This window comes from Anolis carolinensis, chromosome 3 (genome assembly GCF_035594765.1).
Source record: "Anolis carolinensis isolate JA03-04 chromosome 3, rAnoCar3.1.pri, whole genome shotgun sequence".
NCBI lineage: Eukaryota > Metazoa > Chordata > Lepidosauria > Squamata > Dactyloidae > Anolis > Anolis carolinensis.
In genome coordinates this window covers 281561311-281584208 of record NC_085843.1, presented here as the reverse complement: position 1 = coordinate 281584208, position 22898 = coordinate 281561311, and the positions used below count along the sequence as shown (strand labels likewise).

Sequence of the window (22898 nt, the reverse complement as noted above, 5' to 3'; positions counted from 1 at the left end):
CTTTATTTGCCAGTGTGAGTTTCTGCCAGAGCCTGATCCCAGAAGGGCAGTTGGTTCTCGCAGAAGCAGAGGAAGCAGGAGGACATTTTTGCTCCCTGGCTTCAGGTAGGATTTGGCTAAGATTTGGCTAAGATTTTAAACTGAGTGAAAAAGGCACCTTTACTAACTATCCTTTGCCGTACATACAGGAAACAAAGCAACATAAACAAATACACAAAGACGTGGTTTGTTGCAGTCTGCACATAAAGTGCGTGCATATTACTTAACTGTACAAAGATCCCACTTGGCCACCACGCTCACCAAGAGATGCAACAAAAGCAAAACATTCCCATCACATGCACCAGCTGTGGCATGTTCCGCTTTTTCACACAAAAACTAGACAACTACATCTGCTCCAAATGCAAACAGATGACTCTGATGGAGCAGAGGATCCAACAGCTCGAGCACCGTATTAAGACCCTTAAGGACATTCAGGCACTCGAGCTCTTCTTGGACACTGCACAACACGCTGCTGTAGATCAGCAGCCTGCATCACACCAACACCACCAAGACCATGATCAGGAACCTTATGGGGAGATCAACTCAAAGGTAGACAACCCTCAGGCTTGGAAGGAGGTCACCCATAGAAGGAGACGCAGGACCAGGCAGCCTCCGCAGAACTCCTCTGCTCAGCTGCATTTACACAACAGATTTGAAATTCTTACATCATTAACATACAATCAGGAAACACATCTTGTGGAGGACCACAGTTTCTTAGATACCACTCAGTGGACCATCCTGGATCAATGCGCAGGGGATAGCCCTGACGGGGACAGTGCATCACCACAGTCACACTTATGTAATCATGCAAATGCTCCATCCCCAATCATAGACCAGGAGCAACAGGAACATCCTTGGGAGAGTAATGGGCTCTCGGATGTATCTCAATGGATTGTCATTGATGAATGCACTGGGGATGTTGAGGAGGAGGACAACACTTTACACCTACATGATTCACTTCAACAGGAACACTCTTCAGGGGACATACACACTGTCTTGCACAAAAGGGACCCTGTCAATCCTCAAAGGAAACAGGTCTTGGTAGTAGGTGACTCCCTCCTTAGAGGAACGGAAGCCATCATTTCCAGACCGGATGGGATGGCTCGAGAAACATGCTGCCTCCCGGGGGCAAAAATACACCATATCACTCAGAGGCTCAGCAGGCTCCTAAAGCCCCATCACCCTCCCCACCTTATGTTGATTCATGTAGGTACCAATGACACCGCTAGGCATACTTTTCAAAAGATCACAAATGATTTTCGAGCTCTGGGAACAAAGCTAAAACTGTATAATGTACATGTGATCTTTTCATCCCTCCTCCCCGTTGTAGGACATGGCTCTACAAGGGCCGGAAAAATAGTACAGGTCAATAACTGGCTCAGAAAATGGTGTCAAGAGGAGCATTTTGGCTTCCTTGACCATGGTCTACTCTTCCAAGAGGATGGACTACTGGCAAGCGATGGGGTGCATCTCACACAAGTAGGAAAACATCTTTTTGCACACAGACTCACAAACCTCATCAGGCGCACTTTAAACTAAATCCACTGGGGGAGGGGAACAACAGCCTGGCGAACACTATATTACCCACGACCACAGGGAACCGCCGTAAGGCTAAACGGAGGGCTGCACAAACACAGCAAGGACCAAGTACAGAGAGCACAATAATCCCAAATAAACAGTTCGAGGGGAGGTCACAGGGGCTTACATGTCTTTACACTAATGCTCAGAGCATGGGAAATAAGCAAGACGAACTCCAACTCCTAGCACAGCACCACACATACGATGTCATAGGCATCACTGAAACCTGGTGGGATGACTCCCATCACTGGAATTTAACCATTGAGGGCTATAACCTCTTTCACAGAAATAGAACAAAGGGGAGAGGAGGGGGAGTAGCTTTATATGTCAAAAACAGTTACGTTGCAGAAGAAATGCAAGACTGTAATCCGGGAAACCAGCTTGAAAGCATCTGGATAAGAATCAAGGGAACCGGGACTCAAAAAGATCTTGTCGTGGGTGTCTACTACAGACCTCCGAGTCAGGATGAAGGACTTGATGAAGCCTTCTGTCAACAGCTGACCAAACAGGCACAAAGAAGAGATATAGTAGTCATGGGCGATTTCAATTATCCCGATATCTGCTGGAAAACAAACTCAGCCAAGAGTACAAAGTCCAACAAATTCCTCACTTGCCTTGCAGATAATTTTATGGTCCAGAAGGTAGAAGAGGCAACAAGGGGATCAGCAACTCTTGATCTAATCTTAACAAATGTGGAAGACCTGATCAATACAGTTGAAGTGGTTGGATCCTTAGGGGCAAGTGACCATGTGCTCCTGCAGTTTGCAATACAAAGGAATGCTGAAACTAAGACAAGTCAAACACGCATTCTGGACTTTAAGAGAGCTGACTTCCAAAAAATGAAGGAATTACTGAGCGGCATTCCATGGACGCCGATATTAAAAAACAAGGGAGTTAAGGATGGATGGGAGTTTTTCAAAAGTGAAATACTCAAGGCGCAAATGCAAACAGTGCCAACAAAGAAGAAAAATAAGACAAGTGCAAAGAAGCCAGAATGGATGTCCAAAGAACTTCTAACTGAGCTAAAGCTCAAAAGTGACATGCACAAGAAGTGGAAAAGGGGAGAAATCACCAAAGAAGAATTCAAACGTATAGCCAACTCCTGTAGGGAAAAGGTTCGCAAGGCTAAAGCGCAAAATGAGCTCAGGCTTGCCAGGGACATAAAAAACAACAAAAAAGTTTTTTTTGCTTATGTTGGTAGAAAAAGGAAGAAAAAGGAGGCGATAGGGCCACTGCAAGGAGTAGATGGGGTGATGGTGACAGGGGATAGGGAAAAGGCAGAACTGCTTAATGCCTTCTTTGCCTCGGTCTTCTCACAAAAAGAAAGCCATCTTCAACCTCAGCAACATGGAATGGACGAAGGATTGGGGGAAATCCAACCCCAAATAGGGAAACAAGTTGTCCAGGAACACTTGGCCACTCTAAACGAATTCAAGTCCCCAGGGCCAGATCAGCTACATCCAAGAGTATTGAAGGAACTAGCGGAAGTTATTTCAGAACCACTGGCAATCATCTTCGAGAGTTCTTGGAGAACAGGAGAAGTCCCAGCAGATTGGAGGAGGGCGAATGTGGTCCCTATCTTCAAGAAGGGAAAAAAGAACGACCCAAACAATTACCGTCCGGTCAGCCTCACATCAATACCAGGCAAGATTCTGGAAAAGATCATTAAGGAAGTGGTCTGCAAACACTTAGAAACAAATGCGGTCATTGCTAATAGTCAACACGGATTTACCAAAAACAAGTCATGCCAGACTAATCTGATCTCTTTTTTCGATAGAGTTACGAGTTGGGTCGATACAGGGAATGCCGTGGATGTAGCATATCTAGATTTCAGTAAGGCCTTCGACAAAGTCCCCCACGACCTTCTGGCAAACAAACTAGTAAAATGTGGGCTAGACAAAACTACGGTTAGGTGGATCTGTAATTGGCTAAGCGAACGAACCCAAAGGGTGCTCACCAATGCGTCGTCTTCATCATGGAAAGAAGTGACAAGTGGAGTGCCGCAGGGCTCCGTCCTGGGCCCGGTTCTGTTCAACATCTTTATTAACGACTTAGACGAAGGGTTAGAAAGCACGATCATCAAGTTTGCAGATGACACCAAACTCGGAGGGATAGCTAACACTCCAGAAGACAGGAGCAGAATTCAAAACGATCTTGACAGACTAGAGAGATGGGCCGAAACTAACAAAATGAAGTTCAACAGGGACAAATGCAAGATACTTCACTTCGGCAGAAAAAATGGAAATCAAAGATACAGAATGGGGGACGCCTGGCTTGACAGCAGTGTGTGCGAAAAAGACCTTGGAGTCCTCGTGGACAACAAGTTAAACATGAGCCTACAATGTGATGCGGCAGCTAAAAAAGCCAATGGGATTTTGGCCTGCATCAATAGGGGAATAACGTCTAGATCCAGGGAAGTCATGCTCCCCCTCTATTCTGCCTTGGTCAGACCACACCTGGAATACTGTGTCCAGTTTTGGGCACCGCAGATGAAGGGAGATGCTGACAAGCTGGAAAGCGTCCAGAGGAGGGCAACTAAAATGATTAAGGGTCTGGAGAACAAGCCCTATGAGGAGAGGCTTAAAGAGCTGGGCATGTTTAGCCTGCAGAAGAGAAGGCTGAGAGGAGACATGATAGCCATGTACAAATATGTGAGGGGAAGTCATAGGGAGGAGGGAGCAAGCTTATTTTCTGCTGCCCTGCAGACTAGGACACGGAACAATGGCTTCAAACTACAGGAAAGGAGATTCCACCTGAACATCAGGAAGAACTTCCTCACTGTGAGGGCTGTTCGGCAGTGGAACTCTCTCCCCCGGGCCGTGGTGGAGGCTCCTTCTTTGGAGGCTTTTAAGCAGAGGCTGGATGGCCATCTGTCGGGGGTGCTTTGAATGCGATTTCCTGCTTCTTAGCGGGGGGTTGGACTAGATGGCCCTTGAGGTCTCTTCCAACTCTACTATTCTATGATTCTATGATTCTATGATTCTATGAAAGGGGAGACTATTTCAAATATAAGAAAGATTCAAAAAATCTTTGAAGTCTATTATAGAGACCTCTATAAAAACACGCAGGTAGATACAAAAAAAATAGATCAGTACTTAGCAGATATGAAGGTTCCCAAACTTTCTGAAAGCATGAAATCAGACTTGGATAGACAAATTACATGGGAAGAACTGAACTCTGCCATTGACAAGGCCAAGCTAAATAAAACCCCAGGTCCGGATGGTTTCTCAGCTCTGTTCTACAAGTTGTACAAAGAAGAGTTAGGCCCGTTACTGCTCTCAACTATGAATCAAGTGCTCCAAACAGGAGAGATGCCAGAGTCCTGGGAGGAAGCCACAATAGTTCTGATACCCAAACAGGACAGAGATATGGAACAAGTGAAGAACTATAGACCTATCTCATTACTTAATAACAATTATAAGTTATTTGCCGTAATCTTAGCAAACAGGTTGAAACAAATCTTAGTAAAAATAATACACGGGGATCAAGCAGGCTTTCTTCCAGGCAGACATCTGAGCCAAAATGTAAGAACTGTGCTAAATATAATAGAATATGCCGAACAAGACCCAAGCAGAGAGATTGCACTATTGTTTTTAGATGCAGAGAAAGCGTTCGACAACGTGCGGTGGGAATATATGTTGAAAGTGTTGGAGCTCTTTGGAGTGGGACAACATTTTAGAAGGGCCATAGGAGCCATTTACTCTAGACAAAGGGCCAAGCTAAAAATAAACGACGAAATGACAAATTACATAGAAATTCAAAAAGGGACTCGACAAGGGTGTCCCCTGTCGCCGCTACTGTTTATTTGGACATTAGAAATTTTGAACATCAGAATTAGAGAGACCAGCGAAATCAAAGGAGTCAGAGTAAAAGGATACGAATTTAAAGGGAAGGCTTTTGCAGACGACTTGGTCTGCTTCTTAAGGGAACCATTAAAAAGTACATGCACATTATTTGAGGTTATTAACAAATTTGGCATGGTGTCGGGCTTCAAAATCAATAAGGAGAAATCGGTTTTTCTAACCAAAAATTTATCCAATTGTGATACGGCTGACCTAGAGAAACTGTCTAACTGCAAGGTAGTGCCTAGAGTAAAATATCTTGGACTATGGTTAACTAACAAAAACAGTAAACTCTATCAAAATAACTATGACAAAACGTGGAAGGAGATAAAAGGGGACCTTGAAAACTGGCAAAGACTCCAACTTACCTGGCTAGGGAGGATTGCTGTGATTAAAATGATGGTGCTTCCCAAAATGCTGTTTATGTTTCAAAATTTACCAATTATCAAGGGGGTAAAGGTGTTTGAAAATTGGAAGAAAGATTTGGTTAAATTCATTTGGAATGGGAAAAAAGCTAGAATTGCCTATAGGAATCTTATTGACGTGAAGGACAGAGGGGGCCTGGCACTCCCAGATCTCAGATACTACTATGAAGCTGCTAACTTTAGCTGGCTAAAGGACTGGATTAAATTGGACAACAAAAAATTACTTAAATTAGAGGGACACAATTTAAGATATGGCTGGCATGCCTATCTATGGGATGAAAAGGACAAGGTGAATAAAGAATTTAATAGGCATATTATAAGATCCAGTCTCTTAACAACGTGGAAAAGATACAAGAAGGGGATAGAGCCCAAAACCCCTCTGTGGCTGCGCCCACTCGAAGCAGTCTTGAGATCAGCTACATGTAATGAAGTTGGAACGTATGAGGAATATTTAGTTAAAGAAAGAGGGCAATGGGCACTTAAGGGTAGAGAAGAATTAGGGTTAAAAGACTGGTTCAGTTTTTACCAACTGCATGATAGATTTAGAAAGGATGCGGCGGTGGATTTTGCATCCAAAAAATCTGAGTTAGAATGTATCTTTGACAGAGGCAACAAAGGCTTACTCTCAAGGCTTTATAAATTTATTCTAGACTACAACCTTGCAGACAACCAAATAAAAACCGTTATGATCTCTTGGGCCAGAGACTTTGGTAGAAACATAGACCTGGAAGAATGGGAATATATCTGGAAAAAGGGGTTTAAATTCTCTCTGGCCGGCTCAATTAGAGAGAATATGTTTAAAATGTTCTATAGAACATACATAACTCCAGAGCTTCTGGCGAAAATAGAGAAAACAGAAAGAGGGGCCTGTTGGAGATGCAAGAAAGTAAAAGGAACATTTTTCCACATATGGTGGACCTGCAGTATAGTTCAAGAATTCTGGATAAAAGTGGTGAAAGAAACAAATAATATGATTACCAATAAGGTCAAAAAGAACCCCGAGACATGCTTATTAGGTTTATTTAGAAGGCGTATTAGCGCAGGAGATGAAGAAATTTGCCAATATTGTTTTGTTGCGGCAAGACTAATAATCGCAAAAACATGGAAGGGGGAAGAAGAGTTAAGTATTAGAGACTGGAGAGACAAACTGGGGGGATATATCCAAATGGCCAAGCTGACAAATAGCAACAGAGGAGGAAATAACGAGGAGTTTGCAAATAAATGGAGGCTGGCACTTGGGTATTTGGAAAAGAAGACAAAGGTAGATTTGATGACAGCCATAAAGGGGATTTAGCGAAAGAAGATACAGGGGTAGTTGACGGTTAGTTACGCGATACTTACTGAGGGGTATCGGAGGTCTAGGGGGTCGGGTTCACGGGCGAGGGGCAAGGGGGACAAGGATAAGTTAAGGTACAACAATGGTATAGCAAATCTGTGATCATCTATTAGTTTAGCGACACTACAGTGCAAACTGTTATACCTGTCTGTATATTTTTTTTTATTTTTTTTTCTTCTGCGGTTGTATATGGTTACATGTTACTCTACTTTTTGTTTTTCACTTTCATTAATAAATAAATAAATTAGAAATGCAGAGCTATGGCTTCTAGACTAAGACAGTCTTCATGTAATGGGGTCTTCCTCTTTTCTGTCTTCCACTTTCCTGAGCATTTTTCTAACACAGACTTCAGTCCTTCAGTTCTGTTATTCTATGGTACCTTCTGTTAAGTCGTTTTGGCTTCTAGTGGGAGTTCAGGCTTGATTGATTCTCAGATTTCTCCAGAACCACATTTCCAGTGAGTGCCTTAGGGCTGCATCTCATCCTCCTGGGGCCTATTCTGCCTTCTTTTCAACAGCACCAATATTCCATAGTTGATTTTGTAGCTTTTGGTGAAATGGCTCTTCTACAAGGTGTGACCTAGATATTGACAGTATGAGCATTCAGCTATAATATGGTGACATTTTGACTCCTGCTCTTTTTGACTTTAGTCTTGCTCACCAACTGCATATGGTCCCAGAGATTCTCTCTATAATTGAATTTATCTGGGAGGTCTTCACCTCCCTGTCCCCACCTACAGAACACCTCAAATGCTCCAAAACACCTGCTTGCAAATGTTTAAGACAAAAGATTTTTTAAAAAGAAACCTTCCCATGAACTTCTTTCTTTAAAGATCAGGTTCTTGAGCTGCTGAAGCCTTCCCTAAATCTCCAAATTCAGTTTATGTTCAAAACTGTTGTAGAATTATGGGCTATGAGCCACCTTGCTAATTGCTCTTTTGCTGATGCTTATAATTTCTTTAATAGGCTGCATGAGTGTTCTTGCAATGCAACAAGGGCCTGTAATAAACTAACTCAAACATTTCAAAATTTATGCTGATATTGGCTGTGGATTTCGAAGAATCATTAGTAGAGAGCAAAAGAAAGAAACAGGCCATTAGGAAGGTGTGTCAAGCAAATCCTTGTCAGGATCACCTTCCACCTGGAAATCTATGTCTTCATTGTGAAAGAAAGACCATGTGGATACAGAATAGGTCTTCATGGTCACTTATAGACCACTTACATCAAGACTCTACCAGACTCTGACAACCAGACTCGGCCACGAGGGATCACCTGTGATGATGACTCTTGAATCTGAATCCTTAAAATCAAATAAAACATAAATATACAGCAGTCAGGTGCGCATGCAACACACATGCAAAAGGTATCAGTCAGATGTCATCCATCTAGATGCTCGGACTGGATGGTCACTAGAGTTTGCTTGTCAGATGATAACTCATTTTGCACGCTGGCTCGAGGGAAGTTTGCACCTGAATTCCCTGGAAAGCTTTAATCTCTTGGTAGCAAACCCCACGATTAAGTGCTTTGGACAACACAATTTGTCAGTTGCCTTTCATTCCAGAGACCTTTAGCTTTCTTCTACTGGCTCGGGTTACATTGAGTGTGGCTTGATGGATAATTTATCACCAGGCGTTCTCCCTACCCTGAAGAGCCTAGGTGCAGGCGTCATGGTACATTGTGGACCCTTGCTCAATCAGAAGATGGAAAGAGAAATGGGCCTGGAATTCTTGGCCCTAAACGTGCCAAATTGGTGCTTTTAAAAAATAGGAGATTGCTGGAAATTGGGAGTAAGGAAAGTCCAGTTTTTTGCCGAAGGTTTGCAACTATCTGAACTCAAGGATCCATAGAGGTACAAAAGACCTTGGAGCACCATGCTCTTTATCTTCATTTTTTCAATATTGAAAGTTTAAAAAATCCATTGTTTTTACTCAAAATGCCACTTTCTATAGGGCACAATTTTGCCATATTTCCATCGCTGCTCCTAACTGTTTGGGTTAAGTAAGAATCTGTTTTGAACGAGGATAGAAGCCTGCTGATCTCTAAATGTGTTATATGGGTTGTTCATCCTGTATCTGGAATTTAGACTTGGGCCCCAGATATAAGATATCTCATTGTATGTAATAAAGTGCAGATCCCTCAAGCATTGTAGTTAAAGGGATACTACAATTTCCACATTCCTCCAGCCACCATAGTAGGCTGGGAGGGCTAGGAGTTGGTGGAGCAACAGATTTGGAGGGCATCAGTTTGGAGAAGGCTATTCTTGGACTTCTAGATCAGAATGTCAGCAAATCTTGGGGAAGAGGTACTGAGTACACAACTGGGAGGTATGCTTGCATAAACACCAGCAAATATGAGCTATAGTTTCAGCTCAGCACTCGTCTCCTTCCTTGCTGCCCTTTTCCTTGGACTTCTTGTCCCTCCCCAATGGTAAGTCTCTAATTGGGAGGAGAGGTCAGTCTCTGATGTTGAGTTCAGATGGAAAAATTAAAACTCTAGGTTGGGGATAGTTGATAGGTAGATGTTGGTGACCTTCCCCTCCTCCATTTGACCTTCTCAGAGACATTTGCCTTCTGACAAGTGGTGGACCCTGGTCTGATACTATCAGGCAATTCTTATGTTTCTTGATCACTGGCCTAAGCCTCTGTACTCACACTTCCTGATCCTCCACCCCATTTTAAATGCTTTCCAGCTTTTTTGTGAAGTGTGCTTGTTTACAAGGTGCATTTTGCCTGTTCCATAGGCACAAAATGTGCTCAATCCTTTCTTCCCCATCCCATTTTTGTATCTGGCATTTTTCAGGTTCTGAGTGTTTTGGCGGGGTTGTGGGCTATTTCATTTACTGTGCAAAGCTTAGTGCACTTTTGAGTGCCACAAAAATAAATTAAAAGAGTGTTTTGATCTCCACCCACAAGAGGTAGCAGCAACCCAACTCCTTGTTTACAGTTTCTTAGTTTGAGAGCCTCAGCAGGGCAGTGGAGAAGTCAAGAGTTCTTTGCGAACCCAAGTGCCGCAATATGCGTTCACAGCAAAGTCTCTTTGGGGGTACATCAGTAGCCTACAGAAACAGAAGAAAAGTCCTCCAAGACCAAACCAAAAGCTTATGTAGATCAAATGGCCAGTCAGTTGTCATCAGCAGAATATGGGCAGGATACTGTTGCCGAGTCCCAGCTGGAATAGTCCGATTGGATCCATTGTTGAATCAATTGATATAAGTAAATTCAATTGATTCCATGGGTCTATTCTAGTCAGGAATATCAATAGGACTGTAGATCATAAGTGGAGTGGCATTAGGTGATATCTAGTCATTCTTATTGGTAGCCATTGATAGCTCCATGCTCCATGTGTTTGTCCAACCTCCGTGGACAAATTGTTCAATTTGTCTAATCAAGATGAAATCTCTGGTGTTGCCATGACAATGATTATTGTCATGAATAAAACAGAGGTTTTATTATCTAGGCTTAGGAACAGTGTTTAGAACACAGCATTATTATGGAGAAAGAGAAGGAATTAATATTTTTGCAGAGCAAGTCCAGAAGAGAAATATTTCTGTCTCATAAAGTGTCTTATGCACATCACAATAGTGTTTTAACTCTTCAATAGTGCATTGACGTCATTCACAGCAGACATTATAAAGACTGTCAGCACCATCTTGTTATCATGAGTTGCATTTATTGGAATTATAATCTGCTCCATCCAAGAAAATAAGAAATGTGACATAAAGTGTTCCTGCTATCCGAATAGTGATTTGAACTTTCAGTGGTTTCTGATTCTGAATTTCTGTTTGGAATTTGATTGGCTTGGGTGATTAGCGGGAAGAAAAACATTATAGCTAGGTTTCTTAGCTACATGGGCCTGAGTTTTCAAACATTCATCCATTTCTTTCCCTTGATGCAGAGGATAGAGTGGTTTGAGGGGTGTCCGTTGACCTGAATGATTCCTGTTCGTGGAATCATTCCTTTTCTCATTGTAGCTACACCTGTTCCATACACCCCCAAATTACCTTAACTGAGAATCCCGTATATTCCTTTTGGCAATGGAGAAAAGGAAGGCTATTTCCATTGTATGAGTATACATTCACTCGCATTATGTTAGATGGAATCATAGAATTTGAAAAGACTGAAAGAACCATCCAATCCAACCCAACCCAACCCCTGTCATCTTATAATACATAAATACAATACTCCTGAATACAACTTCTATTTAAAGACCTTCAAAGAAAGTGTACCCATGACCTTTTGAGGCAGTATATTCCACCCTTGAACATCTCATGCTTTAAGGAAGTTCTTCATGTTAAGACAGAATTCATTTTCTCGTAATCAGGATCTATGGTTTGTGTCCTTGTCTCTGGATCAGCAGAAAACAAGCTTGTCTCGCATTACTTTAAGTCCCATTTAGTGGGAAAGTGCAGTATAAATGAAATAAGTTATCCAAATATTTAAGGATGCTTGCCAGTCATTGCCCTATCTTTTCTTCCTCAAGCTAAACGTACACTAAGTTGTTCCCCATAAGCCTCGGTTTTTGGATCTCTGATAATATTTGTTGATTTTTTTCTGAACATGTTCAAGCTTGTTGATGTCCTCGTTGATTTGTGGTGCCCAGAACTGAACAAAGTATTAGAGGTGATGTCTGAGCAAAGCTGAGTACACTAGTTCTACTATATCTAGACACTAGTCCTGTTGATGTAGCCTAGAATTGCATCGACTTTTTTTTGGCAAATTGTTCACTCATATTTAACTTAGATCTTTCACGTGAACTGCTACCCATTCTGTATTTGTTTATTTCATTATTCCTGTCAGAATCTAGTACTGTTTTGAATCCTGATCCTGACCCTTGGATATTAGGCACCCCTCCTATTTTGGTGCCATTTGCAAAATTGATAAGCATTTTGAAAAAGACAAGGGAGAAAAAACAGTCAATGTTTAATCACTTGATTTTAAAGCAAGACATTTGACAAAGCTCTGGACGGAGCCAACTTCTTGACAATTACTTTTATATTTTGACATTTGAAATTATTTTGCCAATCCTAAATGCTTGTTTGCTATCTTGTCTATGGGGAAAGGGCAAACAATATGCAAATACGTCATTAGAAGTCTTTCTTTCTATTGCCCACCATCCATTGTCCTTCATTTATTGCTGTAGGGGAGGAAACTAGGCTAGCTTGAACCACCCTTCTCTCTCTCTCTCTCCCTTTGGTGACTTTCATATAAAGGGTACATTTTGGTAATGAAACAGCCCTACTGGGTGATTTTTCTAACACTTGGAAAAGTTACTTTTACCAGAATTCTTCAATAACTCCAGCACTGCTGCTATTGGTTAGAAACTTCTAGGAGTTGTGGTTCAAAAAGTGCTTTCTCCATCTGTCATCACCAGTGCTGTATTTATTTGTTGTGCACCCCATTGGACCATGATGGTGGTGCTTTTGGTGGAATTGCTTTGACAGTGTTGCAGACTGGCCTAAATGCAGCTGGTTCCTTCTCACCTGGAGGAGATCCCTCCTCCAAAGCAGAATGAGAGGATGGAGGTCTCTGTATTGAGTGGTCAGAAGAACCTAGAAGGTATTAGTTAGTACCTCTCCACTTCTCAGGCCTGTCTGATGGTGCAGTGGATGACCTTGTTGGTGATGGACTCTCCTTTGTTGCTTGCTTTTAAGTCTGAAATTGAACCCACCAATGAGACTTTCTGCATGGGGAACAGGGGGTTGTATTATGATTCTTTCCAACTCTATACTTCTTTGATTTCCATTTATGGTGGCACAGTGCCTGTAACAGAATTGATGGATGTGGCACATGGACTTCCATTGGGCCATCCCTGATAATGTTTCCCAGAATGCAACTTTTTTCTTTTCTTGCTTTTCAGGTAACCAAGGCAGAGGGTTGTGATAGTGAAGTGGAAGGTGCCCAAGGAGCAGATACCACTGCGGATTCCTGCGCCCTTCCTGACCCAGGGAAAGGAGATGCCAACAGCCCTGATGTGGTCATAGAGTCTCAGTTTGGTGGTGAAGAGGCCGAGAATGTAAAAGAAAGCACAGGAGAGGATTTCAAGCGCCTGTCCCTCGGAGCAGGAGAAAAGGGTGAGTAAAGCCTTGTGCTCCAAATGACCCAGTTGTTTTTCTCTCTTTCTCCACTTCTGTTGCCTCCATTGGTCCCTGAGTGGATGTCTAGAATCTCCTTTAATTTAAAGTATCTCCACCCCATTTCCAAAGAAGATAATAATAATAGTAATAATAATAACTTTATTTATATCCCGCCACCATCTCCCTGGAGGGACTCAAGGTGGCTTACAGACAGCACAGAATGGTGCCATAAAACACACATAATACAGGCAGAATAACATCAACATTGCAATAAAACAATATCAACAGAACATAAAACAACACTTATAAAAGCTAAAAGCTCAACTCAGTATAAATAAAATACTCAATAAAATGCAGCAATAGCTACTGGTTAGAGAATGGGCAGCACTAGTTTACAAATAGTGTAAAATGCAGAGTCAAGGGCGCTGTTTTGACCAGACTAAAATCTTATGGGTTGTCAAAGCCACGTTTTCAGTTCCCTCTGGAAGCTTTGCAATGTGGGGGCATGCCTGATTTCCCCGGGGAGGGCATTCCAAAGCCACCACTGAGAAGGCCCTCTCCCTTGTTCTTGAGACAGAGGTGGGATCGAAGGAGGACCTCTCCAGCAGATCTTAGAGCCTGCTCAGGTTCATAGGGGGGGAGATGCAGTCATGAAGATAGGCTGGACCTATCTTGTGTTGTCAAAGGCTTGCTGGGTTGCTGTGAGTTTTCCAGGCTATAGGGCCATGTTACAGAAGCATTCTCTCCTGACATTTCGCCTGCATCTATGACAGGCAACCTCAGAGATTGTGAGGTATATTGCAAACTAGACAAGGCAGGTTTTTATATCTGGAAGGTCCAGGGTGGGAGAAAGAACTCTTATTTGTTGAAGGCAAGTGTGAATGTTGCAACGAATCACCTTGATTAGCATTGAAAAGCCTTGCAGCTTCGAAACCTGGCCGATTCCTGCCTGGGGGAATCTTTTGTTGGAAGGTGTTTGCTGGCCCTAATAGTTTCCTGTCTGAAATTCCCCTCTTTTCATAGTGTTGTTCTTTATTTACTGTCCTGATTTTAGACATTACCCAGATTTTGTTCATTTTCATGATTTCCTCCTTTCTGTTGAAATTGTACACATGCTTGTGGATTGCAATGGCTTCTCTGTAGTCTGACATGGTGGTTGTCAAAGTGGTCCAGCATTTCTGTGTTCTCCAATAATATGCCGTGTCCAGGTTGGTTTATCAAGTGCTCTGCTATGGCTGACTTCTCTGGTTGAGTTAGTCTGCAGTGCCTTTCATGTTCTTTCATTCATGTTTGGGCAATGCTGGGCAATGCTGCGTTTGGTGGACCTATCTTCTTCCCTCTTTCTTTTGCAGAACTGAAAAAATAAATAGATTGCTACATGATTAGTCTTGCTGAGGGAGCTGAGCTTCAATGCAGTTCTGCTTTGCTGTTTGGTGTCATGCTGTTTGTAAAAACTGTTGGTAAAAGCAGATGCTGCTGTTGAGTAGCTCTCTATGCCTAGGTTGGCGAGGCTCACATTTTCAATCCGTTCAAACTGCAAGGGGACCTAGAAGACGCTGCCTGCACGCTATAGTTATAGTTAAAGTTAAAAGTTTAATCAGTTTATAGTTAAACTACAATACACTCAAAATGACATACAGTCTCCCTCAATTCTGAAGCTGCTGGGGAGACGGGTCTTCCAAAATCTGAGAAAAAAAAAATCTGAAATTCAAAACACTTCTGGTCCCAAGCATTTTAGATAAGAGATACTCAACCTGTTCTTGCTCCATAAAACATTTTAAGCAATGTTTTTAGAGGAGTACAGATCTTTCAAGGCAGGTTTATTGGGTGTTTGGGTGAGATGGTTTCTGCTACTGATGCAATAGCATTAGTATGCTTTGCCTGAAGTGGTACCATGGGCTAAAAGATCGGTGATAAAATTTCCAAATGAGTAATTTCCTTTTGACCTTTGTTCTTCCTGTTAGCTTCTGTGTGTCCTTGACCCTTGTAATTATCCATGGCAAAAGATGTTCATCCATTGTGGAAGTGGTATAAAGTTTGGTGAAGACAAGTAAACAGGACTTGAGTGCTCTTTGCATCTTCTTCCAATCAACAGTTTTGGGCCCATGAAAAACATTGTTTCCCATTAACAGCAGGGGAGATAACAGACATTCTTCCATTTTTTTGTTGATTAAAGAATAAAGTATTAAATCTCTCTTAACTTCCTTTGTACAAAATTGCCCATTTTAAGGTCAATAATGGAATGTCCTGAATTTTCCCAACAGTATTTCTGATGTCTGGTTTTAGTTCCTTTAATCCTTTGATTAATAATAGTCCCTATAAGATCTATTCATTTAAAACAATCAGTGCTCAATTCCATAATGTAAAAGCAATGGTTTAAAGACATAGGCAACATCGCCGTTGATGAGGAACTCTGGGAGTTGGAGTCCAGCAAGGTTTGGAGCAGTGGTTCTCAACCTATGGGTCCCCAGATGTTTTGGCCTTCAACTCCCAGAAATCCCAATAGCTGATAAACTGGCTGGGATTTTTGGGAGTTGTAGGCCAAAACACCCGGGGACCTACAGGTTGAGAACCACTGGTCTAGAGTAACACAGTTTACTCATTCCACCCTATGCAATCCAGAAATGCATTTTCTGAGCATTGCATGCTCAGAAAATGGGATCTCTTCAAGAAAGAATTGGAAACAAACATCAGTTAAGAGTTAGGAGCTCTCTACAGCTATTCCGAAATGTCGTCCTTTTGCACTGTTTAGGTTAGCTGGGCATCCCTTTCCCCTCTGCCCCTCCTGAAATACATGTTCATGCATGCACAGCAAATGGTTCTGTGTTGTAATCTACAGAGCTGGCAGGTTGTTTCCAGGCAGGGTGAGATAAACCTTTTATTGAGAAATCCTTTTGCAGTTCCAGGTAAAATGATGGTGTAGTTAAGCATGTTCATTCAGTGCTTTCAGGCTCTGGAATGGGACGTTCCCCATACTTCTTGCCAGTCCTGGCTGGATCAGCGTGCTTGCAGATCTTTGGCCCTGTAATGATGGTGTGGCTGGAAAGTCCAGCCTCGCCAGGGGAATCGATGAGACATGGAATGTGTCCATTGTTGAGGAATCAGGTTGTCTTAAAGAAAAGCTTAGAAATAGGAGCTTAGTCTTGTATTTGGGAACAAAACCAAGGTAATCTTGGATGCTACAGGGTTTTAGCTGAGCAGGACATGCTGGCTATGGGAGAGCACTGCAGGCACAACAAACCAACTAGCAAACTATTTGGGTCAGAACATGAGACCAAGAGCCTTGTAAAGGTGTTCTGAAATGTCCAGCACTCTCATTCCTTAACTGGAAGAAGAAGATGGCCATAGGAGACCATCAAGCAGAATGTACATGGATTGTTCCCCAACAATTCAGGCTAAAGATAATGGATTTTGAAGATAATGTAATGTAGTACCATTAATGACTAGTAGACATTGGCACTCTTGCCCTATGTGAACTTGTCCAGTTTTCTTTTTAAAGCTGTCAAAGCTGGCATCTGATGCTACATCGTATGGAAGTAAATTGTGTGTCATATGAAGAGCTCCTTCCTATCATCTGTCCTGAATCTTGCAGCATTCTGCTTCATTGGAAGCTCTTGGGTTCTGTTGCAGTGAGACAAGCTCTCTGCCCAAGCGCTAAAGACTGGATCAACCCCAGCTCAGTGTTGTGCTCTCAATGGTAGTTGCCCAGATTTCTGTGGGCAATTACAGGCCAGGTAATTGTCCACAATCCTGATCCAGAAATGCAAATAGGTTTTGGAGAGGTGATTACTTCTGGATCCGCTTTCTGTTTCTCTTGTATCCTCTCTTCACTGTTTCTGTCTCCGCCATGCCTTCTTCCCTTTTTTGTGTGTGACTAATAAACGTAGCCAGAATCAGACAGTATATACACTTGGGCCTTCTGTAGCATCAGCTCACATAATCTTGTGCACTTTTTCTCTATTAGTGAAAGCTTGGAAAATTTCCTTGTTTCGGATTAGAACCAACAGAATTGTACCAATTGGTTATGTTGATAGAAGGTGGATTCTGGGAGCTGCAGTAACTTGTAGCTTCAACACTAATGCCATCAGTGGCCATTAAAGAAGGCCTAGAAGTTGGTCCAAGGGGACAGTATGGGAAGGGAAGAACCCTTTCCAAAACCATTTATTCTTTGCTTTACTTTAATCCCTCTTACCCGCTAACATTGGTGAGTTTGCAGGTGGGCTACATCTTCTTTCAACCCTGCTTCTAGCTCTTCTTTAGGTTCTGGGGAGAGGTTTGGGAGTCCTAGGGCATTTACGACTACCAGATTTGGCATCAGAAAACCTCCTGAGTTCATTTGCAAATGGAAAATCATTTGCTCTCGCCAGCCTTGTGTAATTGGAATGATGAGATTCTCCTTGGTGGTGTCATTTCCATCCCTTCCCAACGCCACCTCAGTTTGCTTATTTATTTTAGTTTTATTTTTTAAAAGATCACAGAACACAATACATTTTTACTTTTGAGTGCTTACGTTTAATTGTGCTCCTCTTGGAGAGGGTTGGAGATTTCCACCGTGGTTGCGGCAAGCCTGGAAAAAATAACGTTGGATCTGTCATGGCTAATACGTGTTTTAATCTGATGGCTTTAAGGGTCTGCTTTGGCCACATCAGATGTCTCGGTTAATCTAATTTGTGCAAGGAACTTTCAAGAATTTTTTTTTTGAAAAAAAGAAAATAAAAGCCATCTTTGGCCTGGCTGAGCAGAGCCACCGGGCCCCAGCATGGTTCAAGCGGCAGCCTTGGAGGGGTGCTAACGCTGCAATTGCTGGATCTAATTTGCTGGTAATAACAGAACTAATTGGAGAGGTTTCTTGCCATTAGTGGCTAATTTTCTTTTCAGCAAAGCTATAACAATTTTTGGTTTTGTCAGGTAATCACCCGAAAGGGAAACAAGAGGATTAAAGCACCGTTTTGCTGGGCTGGAGCTGCTGGAGGGTGTTTGCACTGTAAGATAAGCTCCGCAAGCCCTGCCCAAGCTAACATAGTAAATCTCCCACTGCAAACATAGCGCTGCCCAGGGTGGAAATATTGAATGGTCACCGGATAACCACGACAGCAAAGGTTCGGCACAGTTTATTTCTGGTTTGGCAAAGGGCAGCAAGGCTTCGTTCTCTGCCCTCCCTGCCTCTTTCCCCCCACCACACATTACCTCTCAGTTGAGCTGTCCAGGATTTCTCCTGGCTCTCCCTGTTCTCCATTTGCTTGCCCCTATCAGTCCTGCTCCAAGCTCTTTCTGCAGAACTGTTCTCATCGGGTGGGTGGGTATTACGTAGTTAGCGTTTTATGGGCTGCCAGGCTTTGTTGGGCCTGTGTTCCAATGAATACAAATTTGGTTCCTCTGCATAAGAACATCTTAATGATCTATCTATCTCAGATTGCTTTCTCCCAAAAGAAGCCAGATTGCTAGCACTAGGGTGTAGCAACAATCAAATAATAGAATCACAGAGTTAGAAGGAACTGCAAGGGCCATCCAGTCCAACCCCATTATTCTGCCATGCAGGAACACCATCAAAGCCTGGTGAGACAGTGAAATCAGTAGTAGGCAGCACATGGCCTGTGGAAAGAAAGTAGGGGTAGCGTCATGGAAAGCTTTTGATAGATTTACAGGGCTCTGTGGGGGCCTCAGACTAAATTGGATTCAGAGATTGAATGGCTTTCCTGAATTTAGTGTAGTAGTAGTAGTAAACTTTTATTACGGTCAATGACCAGCTCGTAACAGGGGTCCCCATTTCTGTACATCCATGTTAGACTTCATTATTAATAATAAAATTATAATAATTTTTTTTAAAAAAACCATTATAAAATTGAATTATTTACCAATCTAAAATCTAGGCTAAAGACCACATACAAGTAACTATTGAAGCTCAACTAATCCCATAGGATCCTCTGGGGCAGTCTCAAGGGAGGGAGTGGGGATGAATTTAGTGAGTATCATTCATAAACATCATAGGATCATAGTGTGGAAGGGACTCCAAGGGACATCTTATCAAACCTTGCTCTTCCATGCAGGAAGACACTAACAAAGCATTCCCAGTAGATCCAGACTCTGTTTCAAAATCTTCAGGTGTCGGCCGTGGCCGGGAGGGCCTTTGCACAACTAAAACTTGTGCGCCAGCTGCGACCATACCTCGAGAAGTCTGATCTGACCAGGGTGGTCCATGCCTTAGTTACCTCTAGACTGGACTATTGCAATGCGCTCTACGTGGGGCTGCCTTTGAAGACGGCCCGGAAATTACAACTAGTACAGCGATCGGCAGCCAGGCTTCTAACTGGAGCGAATTACAGGGCACGTTCAACGCCTCTGTTTAAGGAGCTCCACTGGCTGCCGTTTACTTTCCGGGCCCAATTCAAGGTGCAGGTTATCACCTACAAAGCCCTAAACGGTTTGGGACCCACCTACCTTAGAGACCGCATCTCCCCCTACGAACCCGCACGTTCTCTTCGCTCGTCGGGGGAGGCCCTGCTCTCGCTCCCACCACCCTCGCAGTCGCGGTTGGTGGGGACGAGAGAGAGGGCCTTCTCCGTCGTGGCCCCCCGGCTTTGGAACTCGCTTCCTAGAGAGATCAGGCAGGCCCCCACCCTCCTCTCCTTCCGTAGGAGCTTAAAAACCTGGCTCTTTCAAAAGGCCTTTGATACTTAATCTGGTGTTGGACTGATCGATCTGCCCATTTTATAATAGCCCCATTCTTGAGGTGTTGCCAATGCTATATAGCACTTTGTCCATTTTAACTGTGAAATTACCTTCCCCATTTCGGCCCATTTCGGCACATGTTGCACGTTGCCTGGGTTCTATGAATTAGTCTCCAGTGTTAATATTGTATGTTTTATGTTGATTTTAACGATTGTTTTTACTGTAATTGATGTTTTTATTGGATAACTGTTTTATTGCTGTGTTTTGATATTTGATTGTTTTATCGGGCAAGGCCCCATGTAAGCCGCCCCGAGTCCCTTCGGGGAGATGGGGCGGGGTATAAAAATAAAGTTATTATTATATTATTATTATTATTCAGAGAATGAGATTTCGCCATGCAATGCCAGACAGCCTATTTCACTGTCAAACTGATCTATCAATCAAGAAGTTCTTCCTAATTTTCAGGTGGAAGCTCTTTTCTTGCATTTTGCATCCATTGCTCCATTGTGTCCCAGTCTCTAGAGCAGCAGAAAACAAGCTTGGGCCTTCCTCAATGTGACCTCATAGAATCATAGAATCATAGAATAGTAGAGTTGGAAGAGACCTCATGGGCCATCCAGTCCAACCCCCTGCCAAGAAGCAGGAAATCGCATTCAAAGCACCCCCGACAGATGGCCATCCAGCCTCTGCTTAAAAGCCTCCAAAGAAGGAGCCTCCACCACAGCCCGGGGGAGAGAGTTCCATTCCCGAACAGCTCTCACAGTGAGGAAGTTCTTCCTGATGTTCAGATATTCTCACCTCCTTTCAGATATTTAAATATGGCCACCTTGTCCCCTCTCAAACTTCTCTTCTCCAGGCAAGACATATCCAGCTCCCTAAACTGCTTCTGATAGGGATTATTGGTTGTCAAACCTTTCACCATTTGGGTTAGCTTTCTCTGGACATGTTCCAGCTTGACATCTTGAATTGTGATGCCCAGAACTAGACACAGGGTTATTTCAGGTGAAGTCTGTCCAAAGCAGAATGGAAGGTGCACTTCTAAAGTGTAAGTGCTTGCAGCTCCTAAGTATGGCCATGTGGTGACATTATTTCAAATATTTAAACATGGCTATCATGTCCCCTCTTAACCTTTTCTTCTCCTAGTTAAACGTACTCAGCTCCCAAGGCCACTCCTCAAAGGACCTTTTGCTTTGGTTGCCCTTTGAAATTTTCTGATACATATATGCTCAGTATACAGCTTCTAATATAGAAATGACAAACATGTGGCCTTCCAGATATCATTAGACTTCAATTCCTTTAAGCCCAGTTGGCATGACCAGTGACTAGGGATGGTGGGAATTGTTGTCTTTCAATTCTATGATTCTTAATTAAATAAAGAAATACATTTAGCAATGACAAAGTTAAAACTGAAGAGGTTGTGTAGAAGAGGGAAGTTCAGCAGGTGTTTCTTGTTACCTGGCTGTGTGACAAGCAGTACCAGCTGGAAACGGATACTGATAAAAACATGCCCTGCTAAAATAACTAAATAGAGTAAAGGATCAGTGTAAAAAACCCACTGGGTGACTTTGGGTGAGTCACACACTTTCAACCTCAGAAAACTCCATTATGGGTTCATGTTAGGATTGCCGTAAGTTGGAAATGACTTGAAGGCACACTACAACATTGTGTAAATATATAACTGAGTCATCTATGATATTAAAACCCTGGGAATGAAGAACAATTCAAAATGCAATAATCTATAAAAGGTTTGTTAAAAACCCTTCCCTCGAAAGAGTCAGTTTTCAGAATTAAGGTTAAGGTTTGTGTGTGTGTAGTGTGGAGGAAATAGTTTCTGATTGTCAAAAGGTACAAATCCACAGACAGCCAAGAGTAAGCAGAAGTGTGGGAAGAACCATCTGTTCTTTTCTTTTCAGGAATGCTGAAATCCAAAATATTCCAAAATTATCCACACAGCAGGTTGAGATAGTGACACCTTTTTAAAAATGGTCATGGCACATAAACATAGCTCCATGCATAAACTCATTACAAATATTGTGTAGAAAAGTACCTCCAGGCTCTGTATATAAGGTATATATGAAATATCGATTAATTGCATACTCTGACTTGGGTCCCATCTTCAAGATATCTCATGATGTACCTAAATGTAAATCCAGGTATTCTGAAATTCTGAAAAAATCCAGAACAGTTCTGGTGCCAGGTATTTCAGATAAGAGTACCCAACCTGTGAAAGGAGGAGTATTCCCAGAATGAAGTGTGTGAATAAGAGAGGTGTGTGTGTATAAACAGACAGGGCTCTCCTGTCTGGTCTGGTTCAGTTTCCAGTAAGGTACTTGAGTCAGTCCAGCTGCTTTTCAGTAAGCAAATGCTACAGCACTTCCTCAGAAAAGTACCTGATCATGTTTCTTCCCCTTCTGCCTTTTCACCTTCTTGCATGCGGCTGATTGTTGCAACATCATGAAAATTCTGCTTCCTCTTCTACGAGGGTTGAATGAAAAGTAATGCCTCCACCTTCGTAACTCAACAGATGACAGTACTGGTATGTGGTAGGTACTGGCTTGTTCAGTAGACTCTCCTCTACAGTTCCATTTGGTGGGAAGCCTTAGCATTGAACGGTTGTACAGTTAAAGTGTGAAGTATGGAACCCTACGCAGACGGTTGGTCAATGTGACTTAAGCAACGTGCAGTCATTGAATTCTTGACCGCAGAAGGTGTCACCCCAAAGGAGATTCATCAGAGAATGCAAGCTGTTTATGGTGATTGTGTTGATGGGAGTCCTGTGCATCGTTGGGTGAGTAAGTTTAAAGATATTGAGGTGGGAACATCTGACTTGCATGGCAAACAAAGAGTTGGACGTCCTGTGACAGCAACCACCGAGTTTCACAAGCAAAAGGTTGACAGATGGATTCAGGACAATCGTCGTATCACTCAGAGAGAAAT

The 22898-nt window shown here is 42.6% G+C and overlaps 1 protein-coding gene across 2 annotated transcripts in view; it reads left to right on the top strand.

The window, feature by feature from the left end:
* dis3l2 (DIS3 like 3'-5' exoribonuclease 2) overlaps nt 1–22898 on the top strand; it is a 242595-nt gene that overhangs the window by 89293 nt on the left and 130404 nt on the right. For both annotated transcript variants that reach the window (XM_008117855.3, XM_008117854.3), the window contains exon 7: nt 13076–13289. In XM_008117855.3, the coding sequence (XP_008116062.2) occupies nt 13076–13289 (214 nt within the window). The remainder of the gene's footprint in view (nt 1–13075; nt 13290–22898) is intronic.